The sequence below is a fragment of the Taudactylus pleione genome, unplaced genomic scaffold (assembly GCF_031769625.1).
Source record: "Taudactylus pleione unplaced genomic scaffold, aTauple2 ptg000201l, whole genome shotgun sequence".
NCBI classification, from domain to species: Eukaryota; Metazoa; Chordata; class Amphibia; order Anura; family Myobatrachidae; genus Taudactylus; species Taudactylus pleione.
In genome coordinates, this window is record NW_028284603.1 from 50,009,684 (window position 1) to 50,026,523 (window position 16,840).

At 44.9% G+C, this 16,840-nt stretch overlaps 1 protein-coding gene across 1 annotated transcript in view; it reads left to right on the top strand.

Moving 5' to 3' along the window:
* Positions 1-637: 637 nt before the first annotated feature.
* TTL (tubulin tyrosine ligase) overlaps positions 638-16,840 on the top strand; it is a 30,120-nt gene continuing 13,917 nt past the window's right edge. The window contains exons 1-3 of the mRNA XM_088477376.1: positions 638-1,010; positions 12,445-12,523; positions 13,440-13,672. Coding sequence (XP_088333502.1) covers positions 851-1,010; positions 12,445-12,523; positions 13,440-13,672 — 472 coding nt within the window. The 5' untranslated portion in view covers positions 638-850. The remainder of the gene's footprint in view (positions 1,011-12,444; positions 12,524-13,439; positions 13,673-16,840) is intronic.

The following is a 16,840-nucleotide window of genomic DNA, read 5'->3' on the forward strand; positions in this document are numbered from 1 at the left end:
CAGAATAGTTCCATGCAATCGCATGTTCGTCGTCCAGTTACTGCTCAGAACCGCCCATTTCACAGAAAGTGTCGTCCATCTCTGGATGCATCAACCCTAGCGCTACGGTCACCATCTGTACATGAGCAGGAGCCGATTTCATACTTTATGTGCAGTATGCTGAAATTACGAGATTCATGCGCATTGCCACTTGCATGTGACTCAGAATCAGCCACCTAGTCCGTATTGGCTGGTCCGCTGCACTATCCTGCAGGCCATAGCTAACTTCAGCTTCAAGCCCCACACCTCCCAGAGCCAAATAAACTAAATTCCATATAAAAATGATGCTTTCTGGAACTCCCAGTGGTTATTAGATACTGTATGTAATTCACGTTTATGTCCTGTGAGCCAGAACACCTGTGCCTATGGAGTGGATTGCAGCCAGTATAGATGATGACATGGATCTACATGACATGACGCCGTTTCAGCTTACAACAAGCCAGGGCCCTTCTCTGTAATGCCTTCTGGTAATTAGTGTGTGACTCAGTACTACAGACCCATGCTGCCAGGCTGCTTCCCTCCCATTGCTCCCTGACCCTGTGGCCCAGCCTCCAGTGCATGGGAGTGGTTACAACGTAACCAGAGCGATCCCCTGCCTGATATAGAAGAAGCTGAGAGGCTGCAGCTGTTTTCCTTCCTCCTATATGAGATCAGTATAGGAAGATCCCCATTAGGCAGCAGCAGTCGGGACTAGGTGACATCACACAGACAGATGGATCTGTTCCCTGAGCTTTAGCATGCTGCTGGGGAGAGCCTGGGATGCTGCACAGCAATAGCGACTAGGGTTATCAGCCAGCACTAGTGCGGTAGGATGATGTACTCCTTCGTGGTGAGGGATGAGAACAGCACAGTCTATGCTGAAGTCTCTAAGATCCTCCTGGCCACGGGACAATGGAAGAGGCTGAGGAGGGACAATCCCCGGTTCAACCTCATGCTGGGAGAAAGGAACAGGCTGCCTTTTGGAAGGTTGGGTAAGACACATCATCAGTCACTGGCATTCTCTTCTGTCTGGCTTCCTTTTGTTCGTACATGACCGAGTTACACTGATTTGCTTTGTAATGTGACCGATTAAACCACTTTGATCCCTTTAACAGCCCTTGTTCTACCACATGAGCTCAATATACATTAAAAGATTTGGGATCACGGAACAAAGTGACATCCTGCTGCATTCATTGTACTCCACATAAGTGCAAGGAGCTGCATTTGGGTGTTGCCTACTGCACCAAGAGAGGACTCTGCCTATGCAGCAGCAGTGCTGCCAGTGATTCCCTCCCTGTACTTTATAGCATCCAGTCAGCCTGTAAAGATTTATTGTCCTATATGAATAGGTAATATATACGTGTGGTACCCAACACCCCACACTACATTGATGCTATAATATAGCACTTTTATTGGAAACCGTTCCTGAGATATGTGACAATTGGTAGAGCTCTGTAAGGGCTTTCTTTCAAAAAAATATTATAGAATGATTATTAATATTTAAAGTCTGCAGTACTATCTGAGAATTCACTATAATGTGGATGGATGCTGGCATAATAGTTAAATCAAATATGAACAATGACACAGTTCAGTAAAGGCAGGAATCAGATTCCCAAATCGTATGAGATGGCATCGCTGTCAGAACGCGCAGCTCCATAAACATCATGGCTTGACTTGAATAATGCAACATTTACTTACAGCAAAAGCATAGTTATGCACTAAGTTTCAGGGGTAATTACCCTTTGTGGTGCAGATATAGAAGCCGATGCAAAGTTGAAAGCAAGTCGTCTGTAATTGCTCCCGCATTGTGCGGACAGAACTTAATGTATATATACGTACGTATGGAGAGCTGTGCCCAGACCACCCCTATCAGTACATTTGGTTTGATCGGGATGCGGAAGGCCCCCCGGGACTATGCAGATATAGAAGCCGATGCAAAGTTGAAAGCAAGTCGTCTGTAATTGCTCCCGCATTGTGCGGACAGAACTTAATGTAGATATACGTACGTATGGAGAGCTGTGCCCAGACCACCCCTATCAGTACATTTGGTTTGATCGGGATGCGGAAGGCCCCCCGGGACTAAAGATAGGTGTTGAAATGTCGATGCCTATCTTTAGCCACACGCCGAAATCCTGACGCCCGGCATCCCGAACGAGGTAAGCCGGGGACAGTTTAGGTTGTTGCCGGCAGGGGGAGGGTTAGGCACCCCCTGGGCAGGGTTCGGGTTAGGCTAGGGGAAAGGCGGGTTAGGTTTAGGCACCCCCCATTGGAGGTTAGGTTTAGGCACCCCCCCGGGGAGGGATAGGTTTAGGGTGCGGGGAGCGGGGGTTAGGCATTAGGGTTAGAGAGGGGAGGGTTAGCTACTTATGTGCCCCTGTTGTGATGTCCTCCAGTCGGGCTTCTGGCGTTGGTATGAGAACTGGCGGCTATTCTGCCGTCTGTATTTCCCACCGATTCTGTTTGATCACTGTCCTTATCAGTGCACACTTGCACCAGCCCTATCCTTGCTGTAAAATATTTAAGTGTACTCTCTACCCTGCATAGCCCACAATTCTGTTGAAACCCCCTCGCTTCACTTACACTACGTATGCACACCCCGTAACCACCAAGTTACGTGCCTTCAGCTGCAAGTGGAGATGCCACCCACCCAGTCGTGTACGTTCGGTTCCAGATCCTGCACAGTGTGAAAACACGCAAAGTACGTCCACAAAACTGACCTGCATTCAACTTTGTATCTGCCCCATAGTGTCATTAGTCACATATATATTGGATTGTTATTCATGTTTGCCATAAAATGTATCATTTGTTTTGACTTGTACAGCTTTGCTGGTCCCTTATACAGGATGTGTACGGGACGCCGGTGGTCAAAATCTTGACGCCGGCATCTCGGCAGGGTTAGGATACCGACACCTGTCAGTATGTATCCTAACCCTCTCCCTAACCCTCCCTCTCCGGAGCCTAAACGTAACCTCCCCCCCTGGTCCCTAAACCTAACCTCCCCCCCTGGTCTCTAAACCTAACCTCCCCCTAGTGCCCAACCCTCCCCCTAACCCCACTACTTACCTTTGGGATGACGGCGGCAGTATTCTGAAAGGTGTCAGGCTTCCGGCCCTGGTATTCTAAGTGCCAGCATACCCTGTGCCGGGATACTGAACGTCTCCCCCTTATACGTACGGTCAATTATGTTTTTATTTAGCTATGTAGAAAAGCTACTCAGGTATGCTTGTAACAAAAGATAGACCTCATGGAAACTGAAGCTGAAATTACAAAGCATTTTCATACTAATATTACTGGTACAGAGGAGCAGCGAGCAAGTTATTAATCTCTACAAAGTTACAGTGACTGGAACACCTTGCTAGTGTACGGCTGCTAAGTCTGCTTACTCTCCCTACTTACAAGTAATGCTATGGTCAAAGTAACAGGAGGGGACAGGGTGACAAAAGGTAGAACAAATCAACATTATTGCTGTCACTAAATTTACTGATAGTATAGAAAGAAGTCATATATTCACGTACCAGGAAAGGACAAATTAGCAAGTAGTAAAAATCAGGTCCCCTTCTATGGCAATACACACCGTGGGGCCTGATCCAGAGCCACACTCAATGGCGATGTTTATGTAGTTGAGTGATTTTTTTGCAACTGCGCATGTGCGAAAATTTCTGAAAAACCCCTACGGCGCATACGTTACACAGACGGAATCAGAAATGTGGTTGAAAAGTGATGGGCATTCCTGGGCGATGAATGGGAGGTGGCTAGTAGTGCACGCAAAAATGGACCGTTCAGTGGGCGTATAATGGGAGTGTCGCGGGTGTGTCAATACAAACTTCTGCGCGGCCGCAATCTTAGGAAGCCATGGTTAGATGGAGAAACCACACCAAGTTTTGTTATATCGTAATTAAACCTTGGCACAATCCTTCCTATACCTTCCAAGTCCTGCCTATACCTTCTAGAATTGACGCCATTTGCGTACGCAGTCATACAGTAAAATAAAAGCCTTCAGATTTTGAAATTTGTTTCCAACGCACAAAGGTTATTATTCAAATATAAAAACAGTAGGTTACACGCTGTGATCTAAAGACAATTTAGCTCAAAGAAATTATACAGACCCAAGGTACAGTTATTACATATGCATAAAACAGTGTTTAAACTTGAAACCATGAGAGAGAGAGAGCGCGCACATGTCCAAGATGGCTGATGAGGGGGTGTGCGTATGGGGTTGTTAGGGCCCATGTCCTATTGGTCTCCATTTTGAATGTAAGAAAACTCACATAATGTTGTAACTCTGTAAATCCTATATCCATTAAGGATTATATTTATAATAACTATAATAAACCTATCTGACCAAACTACAAACTTATTACATACAATCTATATAACCTATGAACAGGATAACACAAACTAGTTACAGATATCATATAGGCCAACCACTGTACAGTTTACTTAGCCATATTCCAAGTGTACTTAGGCCCTCATTCAGAACCGTACGCTCTGAGCATAGCGCACGCTCTGAATGAGGGCCGGCCTCCATGAAAATGGAGCGTCCTCCTGGACGCTCGTATAGCTGTGGGTCACCACCCACAGGCTATACGAGCGTGCATTTTGATGGCCGCGATGGTCGTGACCATCGCGACCATCGAAACTGCGAGCCGGAGCCTGCGGTTGAGGTTTTCAACCACAAGCTCCGGAGTGATTTTGGCTCTATCAGAGCCAAAATCACTCCCACTGACATCACTAGTGATGTCAGTGGGCCGGCTTCTGACGGGAGGCGTTCCCGTGGGAACGCCCCGTCAGGGAGGCACGCCTACCAAAGGGGGCGTGCTGTCAATCAACATCGACAGCACGCCCCCTTTGATCAGACACAACGAGCGAAGGACTTTCCTTCGCTCGTCGCGTCTGGCGCATGCGCACGACGGAGCTCCCTCCGTCGTGCGCATGCTCAGTCCAGAACATCGACCCACTTGCGAGCGGACAGCCGCTCGCAAGTGGGTCTGAATCAGGCCCTTAGTCCCATCTTGGCAGTCTTCTGGGGAGAAGTCTGCTGTCCTAAGTATCTCTCTGCAAGTGTGTGTCTGTCTGCGTCTGTGTCTGGTGTGTCCTTGCAAGCATGTGTCCACAGTGTGAATGCTATCCTGTGTCTCTGTGAAAAAGCTATTTTCCCAGCATTCAACCTCACCTGTCGGATCTTGCCCATAAAAGGACATTTCAAACCTTATTGTGTTGTGTAGGGTCTTAGGGCCTGATTCAGACCCACTCGCGAGCGGCTGTACGCTCGCAAGTGGGTCGATGGTCTGCACTGAGCATGCGCACGACGGAGGGAGCTCCGTCGTGCGCATGCGCCAGACACGACGAGCGAAGGACTTTCCTTCGCTCGTTGTGTCCGATCAAAGGGGGCGTGCTGTCAATGTTGATTGACAGCACGCCCCCTTTGGTGGGCGTGCCGGGGGCGTGCCTCCCTGACGGGGGCGTTCCAACGGGAACGCCTCCCGTCAGAAGCCGGCCCACTGACATCACTAGTGATGTCAGTGGGAGTGATTTTGGCTCTGATAGAGCCAAAATCACTCCGGAGCTTGCGGTTGAAAACCTCAACCGCAGGCTCCGGCTCGCAATTTCGATGGTCGCGATGGTCACGACCATCGCGGCCATCAAAATGCACGCTCGTATAGCCTGTGGGTGGTGACCCACAGCTATACGAGCGTCCAGGAGGACGCTCCATGAAAAAGGAGCCCGGCCCTCATGCAGAGCGTGCGCTCTGCTCAGAGCGTACGGCTCTGAATGAGGGCCTTAGGCAGGAAGTCGTCTATATGTGTGAATTGCTAAAGCTCCTAGCTAGGGTAAACAAATGCTAATTATGTTGTAGTTTCAGTTAGCCATTTCTATGTAAACTTGTTCTGGGACCTGACCCTCTGTACAAAATGCAAACAGGCAAACACAATCTCATTGGAGTAGCATTCAACAGTTTCTTGGTAATCTGTTACAGGACATTTAACAGGTCGATTCAAATGGACACAGGTCAGCTTCCAACAGCCCTTTTGTCTCCTTTTTCCGGCTGCATGCAAATCTAAGCTGCTAACATTACAAAGTACATTTTACTATTTTAACTCTCTACAGTCCATAAGTTGTGAACGCATGTCGCGATCTTCTCACCGATGACACCGGAAAGCTTTTGAGACAGAGTAGATCAGTACAACACCAAACACGGTTTACTTATCATATACTAAACCTTAGATATTAAATAATCTTTATTTCACAACGTTAATAATAAATGAATAAACCTTGAATATTACACTTTGAAGCTATGGAATCTTTTATGTGAGTGTGCAGTGTGTAAGTATTAGGGGTTTGGGAAAAGACGCTAGTTAGATATATGTAGTGAGGACTTTTAACTTGTGGCAGATGCGTACGCATGCAGCTAATAAACAGCATTCGCATGCAGGATATTATGCATTCGCTAATGTGCGTATTTTTAATGTGTGTGTGGGGTATGGTGAAATATGCAATTGCATGATGCTAATAATAGCATCGCTCTATGTACTTAAGTGTGAGTTTCTCAAAAATGGCACTGTCCGGCCATTCGCAAAATGGCGTCGTGCAGATTCTTATTTTTAAGATGGAGTCTGGTTGCCATTCGCAAGATGGCGTCGCTCCAAGCTAATTTTACACTGATTCTGTCTCAGCCACTAAACCAGCTTCGACAGTTTGGATGGCACGACTGATGGTGGTATGCATGTAAGGATGCACCGATCATAATTGCTGTGTGCACAGGCGCTAATACTGGGCACATTCGGCTGCACAGATATATACAGAGGAAGAACTTTATAGGCCATTTGCATAAAGTTACAAACGGGCGACCGCCAATAGACACTGCCGCTTGTGACAAAATCAGGCCCTATGTTCTCATCATAACTTGACTATGAATTTAGATAATTAGGGCCTGATTCGCAGTACGCACACAATCGGTTGATTTATTCGCACTGCACATGCGTGGGCATCGCAGTGCGCATGCGCCAACTAGCAATTGCAATGGTAACTGCGTTTGCAGTGGCTACGCAAGACACAGAGCAGAGTGATGGACAGGAAGTGGCGTTTGTGGGTGGTGATGGGGGGTGGGGTGGTCGGGCAAACGCAGGCGTGCCAGTGCGTTTCAACACCGTTGCAGGGGCATGTATAAATTAGAATGGTTTATTATGACTTATCTATAGACCTGTAATCCTTTCAAGGAGCATTTCAACTCACAATATAAGTAGGTTGTGTAAAGGGCATTGGTAGGATTAAGATAAAATAGCAAAGCATTTGTGGCACTGTTGAAATGAAGCCTGGAAATGCAACACAAGTCCTAGGCACCTGTTATGTATTATATAATGTCTATGAGATAAATGGTGAAGCTTTGAGTTGGCAGGGACCTGTAACTGGATATATTACATGTCATGAATGCTTACTGCTCCTTTCTTCAACACTTTGATTAAATGTGTAATCATATTAGTTGAAAATAAAGTTTCTATATACAATTATTTTGTTGATACTATTTGTAATGTGTAGAAATAAGTCAAATAAAAGTATTTTGTATCTTTTATTTATGACACTGACACAAATATATTTACTATAATTATTTTTCAGATTTTTTTTTTTTTTTAGAATAAAATATTTTAACCTTATACATTACTCTTATTTCTCACCTATATGAATCCTTCTGAGTAGTGACAGCTCTGAGTTATACTGAATATACTGAATAAGATTAATCATTATTTTCTTGTTTTTATTATCATTTTTATATTTTGTTTGAAAGGTTTTTTAATGTGTTTTCATTTTTTCTTTTCCAATTTATTCTTTTCCAATTTATTTCAATGACCATTCATTTGAATGTGGTTTCCAGCATTTGTGCAACATGCAGGAACCTCATAGGTATGAACTAAAAAGTTATGCTAAATAAATAAATGAAAATGTAGCGTTTTACCTGTACTTATTTCTTCTTCCTGCAGGGTGGTCACTTGTGATTGGCTCTAGACCTGCCAACCATCTCTTTGGGGCATTTTTGTAATAGATTTGTTCCCTTATTTTTATTCTTAAACAAATGTGAAATTTGAAAATTTACAATATTTTTATAAAATTATAAAACTTTACATAATTAACAATTCCTCAATCTTCCATCAACTCCTCTTTCTATGTATACTATTGTCAATGGCTACTAAATCATCCTTTCCTCGCCCTCCTTTTGGTCCTCCTACTCTTTTGTTTCCTCTTATTTGAAAAAGCTTCCTATTCTATCTCATTCATAATTTTATCAGTGATGCTACAATAGTCCGTCCTGGTTATAATGGACAATATTATGTTGTAGTAAGGTTTTTCTAACAAGACCACGCACAGACTATAGTAAAGGAAGGTCAGTGTCATGCCTGTAATTTTCAGGGATTCTGCTTACTGTCAGGATTGTGAACAAAGGGTGAGACAGAAACAGTGATAGCTTGAGACATTCCACTACATCTCAGCACAGTTCCATTGTATACACTGGTTGACTTGGCATCACATAACTTTCCTGACACTCAGCTGCTTAGCATCACTGATCAGCACATCGAGGGTTTGGCTCCTTGATTTATTGGTATCCAAACTTTTGATCACTTGCTCCAATTAAAAGTAGATTTATTTGTTTTTTAGGCCAAATAACTGAGTACTGAAGCTTTCTACCATCTGTTTTCCATATGAGAAACCCAGATCGCTAACGTTTGCAAGGATATCTGCTTTCGAGCACTGGTGGCACTATCCGTGCTTATTTTGCCTGATTTTTAATTTTGATTTTCTAAAATCTCAAGATCAATTTTGCTTTTGCTGATACCTGTTCTGGTGCGAATTTGGCAACAGTCTTAATTTATTCTGTTTGAAAGCTCAGCAAACACACTTTTATAACTATAAATAAAACACACAGAGGCCGCTGCAGAGTTGAACGCAAGTCGGCTATATTTGTTCCTGCATTGCGAGCCTATTTTTGACCGTGTGGAGTGTACGCATCTCTCTGGCTGGTCTGCATGTAATAAGCGCTTGTTTTGATACCCATCATCAGCATCGGTGATTACCGTCCCTATACTAGGTGTAAAGATCTGTCTGAAGACCGGTATATTTACACATAGTCTCAATTCTGCGTAGCCCACAGTTCCATTGACACGCCCTCACTGAACTTAGCCTATGGGAGACCAGTAAAGGTGCCCACACACATAGCGACATTTTAAAGGATTTGGCCGATTTCAACGAATTGTGACGACGAATCGGGTAAAAAAAGTACAAATCGTGAGTTTATACTCACGAGCACGATGCTGATGCGCGTCCCCGCTCGTCGTACATCGCATCTTCTGATCTGCCGTGCTGTAGGGCAGATTAGCCAATCTGGGATACAATGCATTGGCTGCAAGATAGATCTTTAGTCAGATTGGACATTTTTAACTCCAAATCGTGATCACGACGGCAAGGGAGCTCCCGTGAAAGTTCATGAGGAAATTGGCTATAAAATCGTATCGTGAGGACATCGGTATGTGTGTGGGCACCTTTACGCCACTTAAAGTGAAGATTTGTTTGGTTTGAATAAGACTCTGCTTTGTCTGTAGTTCCGTGTCTGGTCCTGGAGCATGCACAGAGCGAAAACACGCAAGATACCATGAGCAAATGGATTAGTGTTCAACTTTGCATCAGACCCACAAACCTTAGGAAAATATTTGGATGGGATTAAGAACTGGAGAGACGCAAGGGGAGCTGGAGAGACAGAATGGGGGGTGGAGCTGGAAAGACAGAAAGGGGTCTGCAGCTGGAGAGAGCGAGAAAGAGCTCAGACAGAAGGGGCGCTGGAGCTGGAGAAACAGAAGAGGTTTTTTTTAACATCAATAATACTTTATTGAAAATTTTAGTAGAGGGGGTACAGAAAGAAAAAAGGAAGTGGAGGGGAAATTGGGGAAGGGTACAAAACACAACTTGAACAATGTACATAATACAAATCTAGCAAACAATATACTGGTGTAAACCAATCAATGAATAAAGAAAGAAACAAATAATACCTTGACATACAGTGCCTTGCAAAAGTATTCACCCCCTTGGCTTTTTACCATTTTTGTTACATTACAACCTATATACAGTAAGGTTCATAAATATTGGGACATTGACAGAATTTTCATATTTTGGCCTCTATTCACCACCACAATGGTTTTGAAATGAAACAAACAAGATGTGCTTTAACTGCAGACTTCCAGATTTAATTTGAGGGTAATTACATCCAAATCAGGTGAACGGTGTAGGAATTACAACGGTTTCTATATGTGCCTACACCGTTCACCTGATTTGGATATAATTACGCTCAAATTAAATCTGAAAGTCTGCAGTTAAAGCACATCTTGTTTGTTTCATTTCAAAGCCATTGTGGTGGTGAATAGAGGCCAAAATATGAAAATTCTGTCAATGTCCCAATATTTATGCACCTGACTGTATATATATATTTTTTTTTTATCTTAAATTTATGTGATGGTTCTGCACAAAATAGACTCATTTGGTGAAGTGCACAGTAGTTACACTGCAGGAACGCTGAAATGGGTATAATAATGACAAATAAACAGATAAAATAAAAGCAGCTGTATAGGAAGAGGGTAGTCAGTCCTCAAAGGTATTAAACAAAAATAGAGAAAACAACAGCGCTCAACTAGAATGAGTACATTTAATCATTTAATAAGGCATACAAAATACCAATATGCATATAATCTAAAATGTGCAAAACAAGAGCATAAAAACAGTCCAATCCACCAGTCACATTGGCCTCATATAGATGCTGGGAGGCTTAGATGATAATCCAATAATAATTGATCCAATGGTACTGAGCATGTGCAGTTCTAAAAGTCAGTCCAGACTTATAATTACCAAATCCAGTGTCCGCTTGAATTTAGGGGTCCTAATTAGCAGTGCTGTTAGGCTTCCGTAAGAAATGGTACCCGGGCAGAGGTTTCGGCAGTCCTGTAGTGGATGGATGATAAGAAGAAGCAGCCAATCCTCAGGATTGGCTGCACATGAAGACATGAATATCTGCACTGGTGTTTGGTCTTGCCTTGTGATACTTGCCTGAATATCTTTGAGAAGCCACAAAAACCTGAATACATAGTAATTTCTACTTTACATGAGTTGCTTGTCCAGCCCATTGTAGTACTTCCTAGACGGCTGCTTTGCCTGGTACTCTCAAGGGCAGGATGAGCAACACATTGAAGTGATGATGCAGGGGATAACCTATTCATTTTATCCTTGCATGTCTTATCTACTATTTACACAGTGTAACCAATGTAGTGCAGCCAACATGGCTACCTCGCCTGGTGCTCTGTGGAATGATAAAATGCATGGCTCTGATGAACTCTCAAGGATCTCGCCTAGGAATTTTTTCTCTGCCATCCCAGTGTCATCAATTCAAGGCATTGCCTATTCTACCCAGTGTGATCTTGTGCAGTGTGCCTGCAATGGCTGCCTCACCAGAAAATAGTGTTCACGCTAGGTCCGGCGCAGGGCAGGGTGCCGGACCTAGAAAGGGGGTGTGGCCATGAGAAAAGGGGCGTGTCTTTAAGACTGTCTCCCTTTTCGTCACTCTTAGGGGCGTGCCGACACTTTCGGACATACCGCGCAGCCCCCAAGTTCTCCTGTCTCTGTGAATAGATGCGGGAGCATGCTTCCCAGATCGCTGCATCACAATTTTTCCTGCCCGTGGACCACTGCGATCCGTGGGTGGGGATGGCACCCACCATGTTCTAGCGGGGCACTGCCAAAAAGGCAGGGCGCTAAAACAGCCTAGCGAGAACGCTAAGAGAATAGTATAGTATGGTCCTACCATTGGCCTGTAAGTTGACAATATAACCGTTTTCCTCCTTGTACTCCAGCTACTAATACTTCATATAATGGGTTGGGTACTCAGATAGCACCCTTTAGTCCATTCTTCTAGGTTGTAGCAATAACTACACAAATAGAGGAATATATAGAAAGGTGGGCTGCATCATTAGGAAAATGAAATATTGGGGAGAGAAATGTCTTAGCTCAACAGATAGAAGGATAGTGAGAGATTTAACCCTTACAGCGCACTATTAATAACTAAATTACCATCAACTTTCATACTCAGAGTGGTTACTGATCAGTATCATCTCATCTTTATAACCTGGTAATCTAATAATGAATAAGAACAGTGGGAGGTACGGGCATCCACAAAGTTTTGGCTACAATCCCTTAACCTTCCACCGCCTGCCCATAAATCAGTGTATTGGTTATGAAATCTACTATACCTGACCAAAATATTCGCCTTTGCTTTATTTGCCTCTTGCCTGAGTGAGAGATTGGCAAACACGAAGGGCCAGCTAAGCTGCATTTTACCTATCAGGAATATTACCGTAATACACCACAATCTTATTTCTGCTGTTATTGTGCCCACAGGTCATGAGCCAGGACTTGTGCAGCTAGTAAATTACTACCGTGGTGCAGACAAGCTTTGTCGGAAGGCTTCATTGGTCAAGTAAGTGATGTCCATTTGTATTATTAAATGTTGTCTGTGTGCAAACAAATGTTCTGCTTTTATCTCCTGTTACTTTGCAGAACCACGCTATTGTAATATGCTATAAATGTATTGTAGCAACTTCTATTCCAGAATAACATTCTAATAATACTTTTATGCTTTATTTGTGAAGTAGACCTGTGGAGATCAGAATATACAGCACAATTTATGACCTCATTGAAAAAAAAAAAGAAATAAATTCTCCAGAATTATTATTGGGGCATTTAATCTGTGTACTGTGCTCATTGTTATTATAACTGTTTTAGTTCACACAATACGTTAAAATTGGGCCTGATTCAGAGTCGTACACAATCCCAATGGTTCGCGCATAGCTCCGCTGTTTGAAGATCTGTGGATGCACATGTGCAGATCTCCTGCTCCCTTGCTTGCAGTGTGCGGATGCCGCAGCTTGATTAACTTGCTGCGGCAGTTTGGGGGATGAGCAGGGGCAGTGTCAGGCAACGTCCCAAAAATGAAGGGGGGGGTGTCTGTTTTCCAGTCGTGCTGAAGCCAGTGGCTGCGTCCTTGTACACAGCTTCAACTGTGCATCCTGAGTAGCCTCAGATGACCGATGTTCACGCAGAGTGATCCGATGCTGCTTCTTCGGAGCAGCGGCGCATCACATAAGTCGGTGGGAGGTGTCTATTTACACAAGATGCCCCCTGCGGCATTAGCATAATTTTACAGTAGCTGCTACTGAGCGTGTACAAGTCTAAATCAGGCCCATTATCCACATCTTCATATTTGAAATATTGCTCAGATTTTTATATGAAAATATTTTAAAATGTACGGAATAGTGCGATGGGAGAGATCATATGAAGTTAGGCAATAACAGAATTTTACACTGTACAGTGTCTACATTGTACTTGTTTTCCAGATTAATCAAAACAAGTCCTGAGCTATCTGGATCCTGCACATGGTTCCCAGAATCCTTTGTGATTTATCCAACCAATCAAAAGTCCCCTGCACCACGTGCAAGGAATGGCTTCCAAGACATCACCAACAATCCCCGCACAGATGAAAGAGAAGAGTTTCTGGAATCATTCAATGAGAGGAAGGAGAGCGGTAAAGGAAATGTGTGGATAGCCAAATCCTCGTCCGGTGCCAAAGGTTAGATACAACCATTTTTGGTATGTTCATGTAGAGGTCATCCATATTACAGTAGATCTACACATGGGAAAGTGTTTATTAGTTTAACCCACCTGCTTAGTGAATCCCATATCTTTGAGAAATCCGGTTACTGTGGACGGATGAATATACAAACATTGATAAGTATCAGTATTTTATTTTTTTCTTTAACAAAAGGAAACCATTTTCAATATCAATTTCCACTGTCATTGAAGCACCGTCATTCTCGGCATGTACAACACAATATCACTATATCCATGGTTTTGACATATTATCTCTCGTTCATGTAGGGTGCAGATCATAGAATGTGGTTTGGAGGCATAATTAGTAAACCTTAGAAAAATGTGTAACAGTTGCGGTGGGAGCCCTACACCAGTACTCCCATTATTACATGATGCCTGGAGCTAGACCAGGGGAGCACAACCTTTTATTGTCCAAGGAGCATATTACATTAATTGAAGGGCCACAATAAAACGTTACTTGCTTGTACATGTAAAATACATACAATTTACTAGAGGAAAAGGTCTTGCAGCATTGGGAGACAAAAGTATGATGTTGCAAAGCAGGGTGCAGCACTGCTGGGGGTGTGGCCGTCCCACGTAGCAACACATTTCCTCACCTCGGAAGCAACCATCACATTCCCATAGCAACACATCCTCCTGCACTGTCATAATACTTTCTATGCTTGGTTCCCACTACTGTAGGGTCAGTAGTGGCATAGGCAAACACAGGGGGGGTTTCCATCTGCCTGGAAACCCCCCTCCCCAGCCCACACCGTGACCACAATAGAAATAGTGATATAATAGAATTTTACTAGTGCAGTATCACAAATGAAATAATTAGCACCACCTGTGGATCTTTTAACACGTAATAAATAACCTGTGCACCAACTAGGAGATCTGGAAACCATGCATTTTTAGGGATGTACTGTACTGCTATAGAGCCCAATATGTACACATATGTGCTAGGTTCTTCTGCTGCTCCCTCAGATCCTCAAACTTGGTCCAATGCTCTGGAATGATGCCCACATCTAAAATAAAAACATTCAGCTCAGGCAGGATGGCCCTACTGCCACATCTAATGGGTTACTGTGATTACTGGTCCTGTATATGCTAGAATTATGACACACAATATGCTTTGTATTAAAGCTGGATAAGTACTAATTATGCCCTCTTCATGGACTGGCCACACTCACTCTAAAATCAAGCATTTGGAAACCCCCCTCTAGAAATCCTGCGTTTGCCACTGAGTAGTGGTGCCATCAAACAGATGTAAACCTGAGGCTCTTATAGAATAATTGAGCTCTTTGTGACATTAGATTTAGGAAGATGTTTTTTTTTGCTTCAGTTATGTGATTAAATATGGGCTTGTGTGGTTTGCTTTAAAGTCCCAGTCTGGCTCTGACTATGGGAATGAATATAAATTATACAAAATTCTCTAAAATGCAATGTAACCAGACCTTTGTTGTTAGTAGCTATTTAAAAAAACTCTATAATTGTATCTACTTTTCTACTTCAGGGTCCATAGGGTATCCACAGGATACCTTGGGGTATAGGTGTGACGTCAGTCATCGGGCACCAAGAGTTAAGCTTTCAGCCTGCCAGGATGCACTAGGTCCCCCTCCTATACCCCGCCCATGAGCCAAGGCACCTCAGTTTAGTTTGGTGCCCGGCCGGAGTCGGGTGCACCTGTTGGAGTGGGGGCTAGAAGAGCCCCTGAAGCTTTCTTCTATGCAGCTGTGGCTGCACATCTGGATGTACAGCATGGACAGTCAGTCCTGACGTCCATGCTGTCTTCCCTACACCCCCGCCGGTACCAGAACGCCGGTACCGATCCGGGGATGCTGGTGAGCATCTGGGGTCACAGCTAGCGGTGACCCCAGATGTTCCGGACCATGGCCGGATTTAAGGGGGACAAAGGTAAGCAGCGGGGTCCCGCGGTGGGTCCCCGCTGATCACATGGTCCTGAGTCCCCAGGCAGGGGGCTCCCTGGGGACTGGCTGCAGCGTGGAGCCAGGCAACCAACCTGCGCTTCCACTACCCCCTGGGACAGCGGACCGCAGCAGAGCGGTAGCGCTGCGGCGTCCCAGGGGTTAAATGCATGCCAGGGGAGCGCGCCTTCCCTATCTCACAGCCGACGCCTCCCCCGCTGCACACAGCCCTCTCTGCACGCTGCCGACTGGTCCTGTGGCAGCGCTCCTCCCCCAGGCCAGCCTCCTCTCTGCTCCTCGGCGGCCATCTTCCTCTGAACGCATGGTGAACGCTGCTGGAAGCCTGGACGGAAGCATCGTGGTCTGGGTCCCCCCGCATACCTCTCCTCCGATTTGGGTCAGGTCTGTGTATGCTGCGCTGTGTCCTACCAGGCCCTGTGTCTGCGTAGTTGATTGATCAGCGCTGTTAGTGCAGGAATTTATATTTCTTTGCATTGTATGTGACTGTGCTAGCGCTGCTGCCTGTAACTTTTCTTCTAAACTGTCAGCTTTATTACCATCCCTGTTCTTTCTGCTAAGCTCTTGCGGTGCGGTGCTGCAGGGTGGTCTCTCACCTATTTGATATATAATTGGTGAGAGGGGTCACATACTTGGTGCCATCATGTCTGAAAGTGATTTTCCTCTCCGGCTACAGTGTACTACGTGTAAAGTACCGTTAGCAGAGGGGGAGGGTAGCGCGGAGGGCCTCTGCCGGCAGTGTTTGTCCATGGCGCGGCCTCTTACGGTTACAGCACCGGTACAGGAGCCGCCCTGGGCTTGTTTCGCTCAGGCGCTTACAACCTTAGTGGGCCAGTTAGCTCCGCAACCCGCGTTTACACCGATGGGTTTGTCCCAGCAGTCAGTGGTGTCGTCACCCATGCAGGGTTTCCCACGACAATTGGTGGTACCCCACAGTCCCCCTATTTCCCCGCTCCCGGTTTCTCAGGAGCCGGCGTGGGTTAACTCCCTGACGAGTTCTGTACAGCACTTGTCGGATGTGTTGCAAGGGGAGTCTGTGATCCGGCCACATAAACGGCCGGTGGCGTCTCTGTCGGCTCCTTATGAGGATGATGAGGGGACGTCTGATGATGGGGAGATTCTGGATCCTTACTATCAGGAACCTCTCCATACTAAGGACGCTGACGCTAAGTCCAAGGTATATATTCCTGGACTTATTCGGG